Source organism: Lygodium microphyllum, chromosome 23 (assembly GCF_053477565.2).
Source record: "Lygodium microphyllum isolate KBCC chromosome 23, Lygodium_microphyllum_v1.1.10, whole genome shotgun sequence".
In the NCBI taxonomy this organism is placed as follows: domain Eukaryota; kingdom Viridiplantae; phylum Streptophyta; class Polypodiopsida; order Schizaeales; family Lygodiaceae; genus Lygodium; species Lygodium microphyllum.
This window is the reverse complement of record NC_141157.1, coordinates 74,740,163-74,753,464: the sequence shown is the minus strand read 5'-3', so window position 1 is coordinate 74,753,464 and position 13,302 is coordinate 74,740,163. Positions and strand designations below refer to the sequence as shown.

Here is a 13,302-nt window from a genome sequence, read left to right as displayed (position 1 = left end):
AGCCACAAGCCACAAACCACAATGTCCTCCTAAAGGGGTGTGAGGACAATGGAAGGGGCTGGTAAGAGAAGCAAAGGGTACCTATCTAATGATGGAGGAAGAGGGGTAAAGAAAGACTGAAGAGTGGTGGGATGGTGAAAATGAATGAAGTGAATACCTATTTATAGGCTGTCAATGCGAAACCCTAAATGAAGTGTGTAAATTGAAGAAGTGGTTTCTCAACATCATCAACATCCAAGCTTGTAAGGCATTCATTCACCACACGATCATACTCAAAGGACACCTTCTAAAGCACCACTCCCACCAAACGAGTTTTGAGATGGGCACATTGCATATTGTGAAGCTAATTTCACATTTGGGTCACTCAAAGAAAAAATGGTTGAATAGAATGCAATGGCTCGAAACACATGGTCTATAGCTGATCATACGATGTCCCAACCCACATGTTCATCAGAGCCTTGTACATGAATTAGAGCCTTGCGCACACCTGCCCAAACCTCAAAAAAGTTCTCATAGGATATACCACCACTAGGATTGCCTTGAAAATACTCAAAGTGTCAAATATGTGTTAGCATCATCTATATCCCAATCAAATACAACTTCCTCAAATTCTTCTTTGTCCCAATTGGATAGTACTAGAGAAGGTTGTTGAGGAGGAGTGAAACATGAAACAAGGTACTATAACTGCTTACGCACAAATGATGCTTTTATGACAACCAAGTCAAACAATTAGGACCTTTGAGCTTCTTGTCAAAGTTGGTACAAGGAGCCATTGAATGATGAAGTGAAGAGAATTGAAGGGTATGAGAGAGTACTTGGGTCAATACACCAAAATAATCAAAGATTCAGTAGTTCAAACACGCAATTCACACACACAAAGCATACAAGAGAACAGATCAAGAAGTGAAGTAAATGTAGTGGAGAAGCTCAACCAACACATATTAACCCTCTCTTAAAGCAGAAATGTGAACGTGAGTTACCATATGCAAGAGCATGCCATGTAAAGAAAAACTCGTCCACAAATAACAAACACGATTGTATGACAAAGCACAAATTGACCAAGAGGAACAATTGAAGGGTACGAAGTCCCAGAAATCTGAGGCTCTAACAGGTCAAGCTTCCCAAAAGAAGGGAAGTGAAAGCAAGAGGAGGAAGACAAGAACAAGAAGGACAAGGAGTCCACTTGCCACACTTGGGTAAGATAGATCATTGGAAGAAAGATTGTTTTGACAAGGATAAGAAGGACACCAACAAGCAGGAGGAGAAGAAAAAGACAAGAAAGGACTCTAGAGTGGTGGCTACTCCATCAGCAACATTTCTACATTTGGACGTTATTGAGCCTTCTTCACCAAATCCGTTTGATGCAGCATTGATGACCCCACAAACTCAAGAGTGGATTGTGGGCTGTAGTGCTTCCCACCATATGACTCCTTCTCCAAATGGCATTGCCTATATGTATCCTCCAATGCATGGGTATATTCTAATTGATGATAGTTCTTCGGTTCCTATACAAGGTAAGGGTGAAATGCAATTAATTCTAGATGGGCGCAACACTACTCATACTTCAACATGGTCTATAACTTTGCAGAATAAATTTTTTTCAAATTCTTCACAAATTTTGAGATATTTAGCACAGACCTATGCAGACTGGCTATTTACTGTAGTCAAAAGCAGGTGGTTCCAGGGCACTGGTGGCTTTCATCCTAACAATGTATATGTTCTTATTCTCATGCATTTGAGCATGATTCTGGAGTGTCAAATGCTCAGCTTTGGAAGTTTTTAACAGACTGGAAATCTGTTTTGAGCTGTGGACAGCAAGCATTTATTGCTTTTTGAAGCAATCTATGACATTGGATACTATCTATGGACCTTGATTATGGACATATATATGTTGGATGTTGTATGAACTCAAAAGATCATCGAATGCTGACTTTTGGAGCTGAAAATCAACTGCATTGACATGATTATTGGCTATACATGAACAGTACAGGAGTTATATGGCATTGGTTCTTGAAGACAGAGCATGTATGAATGTCGATATAATCATGTCTTGGTCTCTACATGTGTTGGCATATGTATGCTATGATTTCGAGAAGACTATTATAAAAGTTGGAGACTGAAATCGGATGCTATGATTTCGGAAAGACTATTATAAAAGTTGGAGACTAAAATTGGTCAATAAGACATCTTGGTTTGCGAGGAGTCAAGCATTGATTAAAAATTTTCTATTGAAATATAGCAAATGCTCAAGGCATTGATAACACCACCCAAATTGTCGGTGAGAAGCTTGATAACAAAAGCTTTGCACTATGGAAGTTCAAGATGCAGAATTTTCTGATTGGCACAGGATACTGGGATTTATGCACGGGGACTAAAGCTAAACCCGAATTACCTAAATGAAATCCAACACAGGATCAACGAAGAGCTCACCAACAGTGGTCAGCAAGAGCTAGCAAAGTACTACATTGGTTCTCTTTGTGTATTTCTAATTCAATGGCTATGCAAATTACCAGTTGTCGTTCCCCGAAAGATGCTTGGGATACACTCATTAAAAATTATGGAAATGTCACGCATGCAAGAAAGATACTAGTTAAGCAGCAATTTAATAATATATCCAGAAATGGCAAGAGCATTCAAGCATACATGACGGAGATAAAGACCATAGCCGACCAGCTAGCTACTATTGGGTGTAGTGTTTGAGAGAGGATGATATGATTACAGTGACATTGAATGGGCTTGGCAAGGAGTACAAGGCATTTGATACTTCTATTTCTATAAGAGTAAAACCCCCTGATTGGAATGAACTGCTTGCATTATTGTTGCATGAAGAAGTAAAACACAGGTTTCAATTCGTCTCAAAGCAGACACACTATTCTCTACTCTAGCCAGCATGGCAGAGGTGGCAGAGGCCGCGGTTCTTTTCAAGGTCAAGAAGACACTCAAAATACCTATGGACAACAGCAACAAAATGCATGGAATAGCTCGAATATGCAAGGCTAGCGAGGATCTGGCAACTTTAGAGGCAAGGGGAGATCACCTAGAGGCAGAGGTGATGGATCATAGCAATCAAATGAGCAGTCTAACAAGAACAAAGACTGTCATTATTGTGGCAGATATGGGCATATTGCCAAAGATTATCGTAAGAAGCAAGCAGACATGGAAGAAAAAGGCAAACAATATGGAAATTATGCATCTTCCAGTGTGCTCAGGATGATCGAGGAGACAAGTTGTTTGCTATAAAGCATGTATTAAAGAATGTGCCTAAGCAAGGCAGAGATGAGAAATGGTACATAGATTTAGGGGCCTCTAATCATATGACACCCCACGAAGAATGGTTTGATGAGTTGATTGCAAGTTCTCATGGATATGTCTGCACTGGGGATGATATCCAGCATGATATTCAGCATGCAGGTGAGGTCCCATTGCTTATGCCTGACGGCAAGAAAAAGAGTCTGCATGATGTGCTTCATGTACCATCGATCACTAAAAATCTTTTGTCGGTTGACAAATGCAAAGTAGAATCTGCAAGTCAGATTCAATAAGGATGGATGCTTTATCGAGGAATATGGTAATGGTTACAAATTGATTGCTAAAGGCAAAAGGGATGGTAGAATGTTTAAGTTGGATGCATCTATTCCGGAATTGAAGGAAGCCATGTTTGCCCATGATGATGGAGTTGTACGGGATATTGAAATTTGACATAAACATATTGGCCATGTAAATGTTCAAAAGCTGAAATCTATGCAGCAAAAAGAGGTTGTACTTGGGTTACCTAAGTTCAAATACAATGATCTTCGACATGTATGCTCTGCTTGTCAATTTGGGAAACAAGCAAGGTTTCCTTTTATGAGACATGTCAAGAACAATTCTCGTCCATTGCAATTAGTATACTCCGATGTATAGGGTCCCTCTCATAATGCTTCTTTCGGTGGTGCTCAATATTATGTCTCTTTCATTGATGATTTCCGCAGATACACATGGCTATACATTATGAAACACAAATATGAGGTGTTTGATGCTTTTAAAGACTTCAAAAAGCATGCTGAAAATGAATTGGGATGTTATATCTCATGTTTAAGATCAAATGGAGGTGGAGAATATGTATCCCGAGAGTTTGACAGGTGTCTTGCCAAATATGGTATAAAAAAACAGCTTACTTGCACTTATACACCACAATAGAATGGTGCAGCAAAGATGAAAAATCATGTGCTTATGGATTGGCAAGGGCAATGCTTAATGAAAAGAGTTTATCAAATGCTTATTGGGCTGAAGCAGTGGTTACTACTCTTTATGTGTTAAATAGAACTCCTACAGCCGGGATTCATGATGTAACTCCCTATGAGAAGTTGTATGGGCACCAGCCTAACATTAGGTATCTTAAGGTGTTTGGCTACATTGCTTTCGTGCATGTTCCTGATGAAAAGAGGAAGAAATTGGATCCAAAAGCTGTCAAGAGTGTTTTTCTAGGTTATGCACAAGACAAGAAGGCTTACAAATGTTATGTACCATCCACTCATGAGACCTTGATCAACAGAGATGTAGTTTTTGATGAGCTGGCTTTATGGTATGGTAATCCTACTGCAATGGTTTCTAATGGATCAACCAGCACTACTAATGCTGAAAATTCTTCTTCAACGAGTACTTCTATAAGTGGTCCTACAGGTGAGATGATTCATCTACAATTAGTCCTTGGACAGGACAACTGCGTAATCGTACTCCTATACTTTTGGGTTCTTGATGGGAAGACAAGATAGGTGCTTTGCCAAGGGCATGAGGAGAATGGTGTCTATAAGATGCAGAGTTCTTCAACCCTTACTTCTCTTACTCAATCTGGGCTATGGCATGTTTAGTACACCCACCTCAAGTATAAGTATCCTAGGAAGGCAACTTGTGACCAGCTTGTTGTGATGGAGCCAACCATCCGCACTATGTATCTTGCATCTATGGTGAATGGCATAGAGATGCAATTCCCAGCAAGGCTTGGTGATGGGCAACAGAGCCCTTGGAGCTTGTTTCTACATATTTGTATGGACTGATGAGGACGAAGTCCCTCAAGGGGAGTCCTTACTTTATGTTGATTGTGGATTATTACAATGGGATGACATGGGTGCACTCTAGCAAAAAATCAGAAGCTTTCTCGCACTTTAAGGATTGGCTCATCTTCGAGAAAAACCGTTCTAGCAGGAAACTTATGATAGTGAGTGTCTTTGGGCAAAGTAGTGGCCACTACAATTCATATCCTAAATTTTTCACCTACATCTGTCGTTGCTCCTTTTGAGGCATATTTTGGACTAAAACCAAATGTTTCCTATTTCATATTCCAAAGAAGCATAAGAGTAAGTTTGAGCTATCTTCCAAGAAACAGGTGTTTGTTAGCTACAGCTCCCAATCACAGAGGTACAGAATCTATGATCTTATCTCATAGTATGTCCATATGAGCCAAGATGCGCAGTTCATGGAGTTTCCAGCTATGCATAGGGAGCATCCTATTCTTGGAGATCCATGTGATAGCTAGGCACCTGAGCCAGCTCCTATGGAGTCTATGCCTCTCGAGGCTCCTTGTTTATACTAACTATGGTTTGATGACTTGTGCCATCCAGGACAGAAAGCCGATATCAGTAAAGGAGGTGCTACAATCTTTTTTTTATTTTCCCAAGTTGAGTGCGGGTTACAATGAAAGAACTCGCGATAGCCCAACGTTCATTGTTCAACCACTATAGTCCACATAAGCAGAGCTCGAAGGGATCAAAACTTTTTGGTACTTGCTTATTACATGTGCTATAGGCCACCCCTATGCACCTTTTACAACTTCCTTAGGGAACAAGCAATCACCTCCCTCCGGGAGGACCCCCCAAAATACCCTTGCCTCGAACAAAGAGTGCACCAAGGACCAAGTCACCCTGAAGGGAAACTAGGTACTATGGGAATTTCACCCACTAAAAATCCTTTACCCGATGGGTTTCGGCAAAGGAAGTGCCATACCCAACTTGGGCATCAGCTTGTAGGTAGTCTGCAACCCCCCAAGTTACCCACTAGACCCTTTACTAAGGGTAACTACTACTACAATCTAATCATTGGCAGAAGGCCATGGAGCAAGAGTTGGAGTCAATTAAGTAGAATGGCACTTGGTATCTTGTGCCTCAATCCCCCTCATCGCAGCACAATTGAAGTCAAGTGGGTCTATATGACCAAGTATCTCAATGATGGCACACTCGACAAGCACAAGGCATGCTTGGTTGCCAAGGGCTTTGCACAGAGACCAAAAGTTGACTTCCATGATACTTTTGCACCCACAACTCATCTGGCCACCATTTGGACAACAGGATATGCAATCTAAGATTCTAATGTGACAAATATAAATAAAATATCTAGTACTATTTATAAAGAGCGGTGTCAAAAGATCCACTACCACCACCAAGGGCAATATTATAGCAAAACCTTGATAAGATTTAATTGCTCCCTACAATCCTTAATACTTGTAAGATAAGCATCCACATTACCTCCTCCATCCATATGAAGATCTTCAAGTTGCTTGCAAAGGTAAGCAACGCATACATCATTTTGTACACAATGAAGAGAAGCAAGTCAATTCCATGCTTGCTTAGTTGACTTGCACATTTATATGACCTTAAGTGAGTAATTACTCCTCTCTTCACTAATAAGGCAATTAATATCTGAGCTTGGGTGTCACAACCATCCCAACCACATGATTTTGCATCACCTCTTGACATGTAGTTGGAACTAGCTATAGGAGACACGAACCTCATCTAAATGCCAGGAACATTGTTCCACAAGGTTTTTTCAACAAGGGCATGCCTCATCATATCGGCTCACATAGGATAGCTTGTCATCAATGCTGCCAAGCATGCGAGAAAGGCATTATCATTACTAGCCATTGTGATGAATCAGCAAATATCAATGCCAATGGATAGAGAGAAAATATATTCACCCTGAAGGACAAGGGTAGCAACCATGATTGCAATATCTCACTGCCCACTTGGAATGCCATTGTAAAGTGCACAATGCCTTTCTTCTGAATTTGGAGAGAGAGAGAGAGAGAGAGAGAGAGAGAGAGAGTACAAATTGAAAATATACAAATTTATGTACTTTATTGTGGGGGACAAATGAAGTTCTGATGAAGTAGGTGAATGCCAAAAAAGTCCTCAATAGAACAGCAAAGCCCCAAATGCTTGCAAACAGAAGTTGAGAAATTGAGAGAGCCACGTCAGACTAGAAAATGTGGAAGCTGAGAAAGATAAAATCAGCAAAAGCCCCAATTTGTGGAGAGGGCAGATCTGGAAATTCACCAAGATCAACACCAAATGTGCAGCCAATGTTGCCCAATGTCGATGAAAGCCACAAGTCTCAAACCCATGTCTGCAAGTTTGAGAAAATCCCCAAATTTGACAATGAATGTGAGCCAAAAAGAGGGAAATTTGTGAAAAGCCCCAATGATTCTTCAAGGGTTGGCTTGCCATCGAGGTAAAGATGAGGGAGCAAGATGACACGATCTATTAATGTTGCTAGTTTAGTCGAGTCAATCTTTAGGCTGAGTTCTCATTACACAAGAATTTGTGTAGTTCCTAAGAGTGTGTGTTTACGGTGTCATGCTATGACTATTGTGCAAGTGCAAGTACAATAGGAAACGAATCAAACCCCAAGTAAGCTTGGAGTATTGTCCCACACTTGAGGACCTAGTTGTGCTAGGGGAGGTGAGGTGCAAAGTTCAAGGTGACAAGTCTATCAATGCTCTCAAGATGCCCTATCCTTGAGGTGTGGTTATTAATGCCAAAGGTGGTGCTTTACAAGGAAAGCAGTGACTTAGCACTGGCAGAGCTGCTGGCGGTGGGCAGGCCTGCAGAAGGCAATGACTGTGTTGATGCTGCAGACAGCAGCAGCAGGTGGCAGTAAGGGTGGTGGGCTGCCTGAGGCGCAACATCCATAAGTCTGGCTAAGGTGGCAGACACTGGCAGTGTTGAGCAGCAGATGCTGCAAGGGGTGCAGCTGCGAAGTAACACTGGAGGAGCAGGCAGCTCTGCAGGAAGGAACATCACGGGCAGCTGCACTGCTGGAAGAGGAGACAGATCAGTCAGAGCTGCAGGATTGGGCAGAGCGGGGCAGGGATGGGCTGGGTCTGATAGCAGCACTACAGAAGCTGGGATGATAGCGGAGCTAGGTGAACTATCTTAACTATCCTAGTGACGGTTCATGTAGCTAGGAAGCCCATACCAAGGGACAAAGGGCATGAACAGATAGCCCATTAGATGGCCAACACATACAATTTTCACAGGAATAAAAGACAGGAAAGCAATATCTGTTCTTCGAATCGAGGGGCAAAACCTTGTTTGGCTTTACAAATCTTCATACAGACAGTTGTCCAGATCACATTGTTGTTGCAATCTAATCTTCACATACACCAGACACATAGCTGCAGATTGCAAGAGTGTTGGCTAGATCAGTCTGAAGTAACATATAGCATAATACAGAAAATGGGTAGTCGGTTTGAAAACATGTGTGATAGGCAAACATATCATGGGAAATGCCACAGTTTCTTTAGACCATTCGCCCAATAGAAAAGCAAGGAAAGAAAATAAATTTTTTTCAGATTCCTATTCTTAAAGTCCTCTAATTTCACTAAGTCCTTTAGTTTCACCAAGAATTAAAAGGACGTATCAAAGATTTACAGGACGTATCAAAATTTTACAGCATCATGTATTTCTGTACAAGACTAGAAGGTACCTTCACCATTATCATGAGCCTGAAGCACAATTACAGCATATTTGAGCAGGGGTATCAAAGTAAGTGTCCAAAATATTAGGGACAATACACCAAATATCTCTGTATCATTATCGGCCATCATTACATTGCCAGAAAATGTACTTTTAAAAACATACAGTGGGGAAATACTTAAATCCCCATAGACAACACCAAAACTTTGATAGGCAAGAGTCAATGCTGTCTTCCAAGACGTGCCCTGCAGCACAGCAAAGAGTAGGCAGATTGGATACTAGATTTTAAATATAAAAACATCTCAACATGTCATTTCAAAGGGAGAATCAATGCACAAGTTCCTTTATAATGAAATGAGAACATGCAATTTCAAAAGGAGAATTGATGCACAGGTTCTTTTATAATGAAATGAGAAGATAAGCAAGTTTTAAAACCAAAGCTTCACAAAAGACAACTACATAACAGCCCCATAATGCCTTTTAGAGCAACAAAAATCTGAGACAAAGTAATACAGAGACCCCCATATACGAAACCTAATCTAGACTAAGTTCGGAGCTGAAGCAACTCCACATTATGGAGTGATTGGGAATTAATTATAACCAGAAACAAAATTTGATAAATCATGAAGACACTGGAGCCAGCAGTGATACTGTATGGAGCAGCAAGAAAGGAGGATGTGGTGGTTCATGAGCTAGAGGGCTTGATGAAAAATAACTTGAGCTTCTGATGGGGAGGTATTCAAGGGGAAGTTGAATTTGAAATCATACTGTGTTTACATAAGCAGGGAAAGTCATGTTTGACTTTCAAGTTTCTTTTGAATTCCTTCACTTCTTTTTTGCTTTCCCAGATTTACAAAAGCAAAAACATTATCAGACTCAAAAACCAAGCATATGGCTATGATACACGAATTGAGCAGCTTTCACAAATGCCATCAGATCCTTTTTGAAGAGGTCCTAAAACTGCTCTTCTACTTAGGCTTATTGGGAATGGTTACCAAAACTTCTTTTGAGCTCGCAAATTATTGTAAAAATAACTACTTGCAGAACCCAAAATTAATCAATTGCAAAGCCTAAAAAGTAGCAATTCAGTTACGATCAAGTAAATGTAATGATCTTGATTCTTAAAAGGTTGTGTCTAGTTGTCATTACAAACTCCAACCACCTAAGGTTTCGGAATCTCATTCAATAGCTCAATTAAATGCCAAGGACTGTGTTTCGCTCCCTTCACAATGCAAATCCCTTCACAAGTACTAATGCCGAGTCAGTCAAGAAAGCGCGGATATCTTCAAACATTGTTCTACATCATCAACTCCTCTCTACTCACCTCAATACTAGTCTGCAAGTCATAGAATCACGAGGCTTCATCATTTAATCTTGGACAATGGACAGCCTCTATTGGCCCCAAAACTAGAATCCCTTGTGGTATTTCTTTATCTTGAATTGCAATATAGATGGAATACAATGAGAGTCCTTGAATCTCCAACCCTCTCCAATTGCCTCTTGCTATCAACAAGCCTTCAAACCAATTTGTCCCTTGGTTTGCTCAGGGATCGGCCTTCAATTGTGCTCCTTGGGTGCCAATTTCGGCACCAAGCGTCTGCTAGCTGAATGGCCACTTGAATCTCTTGAAATTGCCCCAATTTCAATGGCTGAAATTCAATTTTAATGTCTCTAGGCCTCCAATTTCTGAGCACACTCCTTAAAATGGCTGTCAAATACTAATTTCTACTATAAATTAGGGTTTGTAGCAAAGATTAATCAAAAACTCCACCTCCAATGGCTGATTTTGCTAGAAATTGCTAAGGAATGAGGAGAATAGACTGGAAAATGAGAGAGAATGCTAAGGAGAGAGAAAATTCAGATAAATCAATTGGTGCCTTGTCTAAACAACCATGAAAGCTATCTCCACTCATAGAACACCCTGAATATGATGTTGCTTGGCTCAAAAAGTCCTCAAACTGCTATGACCTATTGTTGTGATCTCTTCTAGGCATGTCAACAACTCTTGGAGGGTCTCCTACCAACTAGAATTGGCCTATCAATTGTTGTTGTGCAGCAATGGCAATCCCTCTCTCTCTCTCTCTCTCTCAAGCCTCAAAAACGTTTTTCCCACTCACATGGGCAAGTTTTGCCAAGTGGCAACCTTCAAAAACAATTTCCACCATTATCTAGTCTTGTTGAATTAATTTTTACATTCATTTTCAAAATATTAATTTTAAAAATTAATTTAATAATTATTTATGGCTTAGAAAAATAATCTAACTCGCCAACAATTAAATTGGCTAGGCCAACTTATAACCCAAGTGATCCTAAGCACTCATCGGCCCGGAACTGGTATTAATTAACACCAATTCCCTAGTGTCACCCTCACACTATTAGTTAATTAAATGCTCTAGGTCAAGTTCTGAAACCGGGTGCAGCCTAGTACTTGTCCGACATAATATTACAACACTTGCCAATGTCACTCACCACTAATCACCAAGGCTACTAAGGTCTCACTATCACTTAACTGACTTGCATTTCATATATACCTCACATATCCCCAACTTAATAATGCCAAAACTAAACACTAAAAATACACATGCTCATGGCAACTCATCATTTCATTCATTCTAGGAGTTTATGAGTTCTTTAGCTCTATGTTTGCCATGCATACTCTATGTTCTTCCCTACAAATCTTGCCATTTTTTGCACACCTTCTAAGGCTTGTACCCACCCTCCAGCTAGCTCATACAAGGCCAAGATAACCCATCTTATCTCCTCTAGTACTTTCATGTCTTGTAGCTTCTAGGCTCTACATAAGCCTCCCTTCTTAAACCACTAGTTATAGGGTTTACATATAATAGTAAATATCGTGCATTACCCCTAATTTAGTCTCCTTAAAACAGCCCCAAAAAGAAAATGTCACCAGATCATGTATTTTTAATGCTTTGCTTAGCATTTGGCTTAGGCATTAATCAAAGGTGTACATTCTGGAGATACGCTAGGGATTGCAAAACAAAACATTGAGTGTAGAACCAAGATTGAAAGACAGAGAACAACTCAAACACAAACGCAAAAAAACAAAATGCAAAAGCACAAACAAAGAAGAAAGGAAACTATAAAGTGAAATGAATGCTTGTTGTAAATGAAGGAAAGAGACTACAAAGTGCTCAAAGGGAGAGCTGTCCAACAATCAGTGACTCTTATGGGGGCAAGGTGACGGAGGTGTTGATGTGTGTCATCCACTATAGAGAGATCCCAAATGCTCTAACCACTAGTCAGGGCAAAGGCTGATAAAAAAAAAGAGCTAAAAACACAAAAATGACCTGCAAAAGATGATGATGCATCAGGAAGCTCAGGCAAAACGCAACTTGTAGGAGTTGCAAAGCTAAAGGGTGACAACTAAAGATGACCACAACAACAAGCTGAGTAAGGCACCTGATATATGGAGGTTGGGCAAGAATTGGGTAACTTGTGAAACCTAATGAGGCTGAGTGGTTTGGCTTATGGGACACAGAAACTCTCTCGGAAAGCAAGCATTTAATGTTAGTTTTGGCAATAATCATGTTTTGGGGCTATTTTAAAGAGCTAATCAATTTATAATGCATTTTTAGCTTTTAACTTCCCCTCTCAAGCCCAAAACTAGAACCAAAAAGGGACTACAAGCATAGCTCAGCCCATATATCTTGAAGCACCCCACCTCAAAGCAACTAGGACATCTAAGCAAGGGTTCACATTAGCTACCCAAGGACCTACCAAGACTACAAAGGTGATGGTTATCTTACCTTGAGACCCCAAAGGGTCACCCAAGAGAGGCCAAAGCATCAAACAAAGGGTGCTCCCAATGGCTTGCCAAGACCTACTAAGGCAATGGAATCACTTCGAGCTTTTTTCCCTAGGTTTAAGTAATGTGCCCATGGGGGAAAGAAGGGATGGTCAAATCCAACATATTACAAAACAAACCAACTATCCCAACCACCTCTAGGTATCAATGGCGAAGTACCAAGTGGTAATACACATATGGTGATAAAGGAATCGCCAATGGAAATAGCTAAGAATCTTCTCAAGGGTGCTTTGCACAATGAGATGCATAGATGAATACTACATGATGAGAATGCACATGCAACAAGGTGTCACTTGGGCAATGTCCCTCGTGGGAAATTTGTTCACTTGCCCAAGCGCTCTAGAGATGATGATGATCATGCAATGCAAAGGGTAGCTACAACAAAGAAGGAAGGTTGATGTCGAAGACAAATGCTAAAACCATGGATAGGAACCCCCTTTCAACCATGGATGTCAATGCCAAAGGAGGAAGAGTAACCAAATATCAATCTTTGTGTGGTGCCAAGAACAATGATGAAAAAATGTAATTTGATTATGAAGGAAGACCAAACACACCTTAGCCGGAATACCCAAAGAAGAATCAATCATCTAGTACACAAAACATGCCCATGCTCAATCTCTCGAGAGGGGTCTGCACTGAACAAGTGGCATAGGCAAGCCTGAATCTCAACCTTGGGAGAGGGCCCCATGCTAGTCGAGAAGCGTCAAGATAGCAATCCACCAAGCAAATGGATCTAATAGATGAAGG

At 40.6% G+C, this 13,302-nt stretch overlaps 1 protein-coding gene across 3 annotated transcripts in view; it reads right to left on the bottom strand.

Annotated features, from left to right (window-relative positions):
• LOC148016343 (putative potassium transporter 2) overlaps positions 1-13,302 on the bottom strand; it is a 59,992-nt gene that overhangs the window by 35,397 nt on the left and 11,293 nt on the right. For 2 of the 3 annotated variants that reach the window (XM_087664182.1, XM_087664179.1), the window contains exon 2: positions 8,740-8,974. In XM_087664182.1, the coding sequence (XP_087520308.1) occupies positions 8,740-8,974 (235 nt within the window). Of the gene's footprint in view, positions 1-8,739; positions 8,975-13,302 lie in introns of those variants that run through there. The other variant, XM_087664181.1, reaches the window with a different exon arrangement.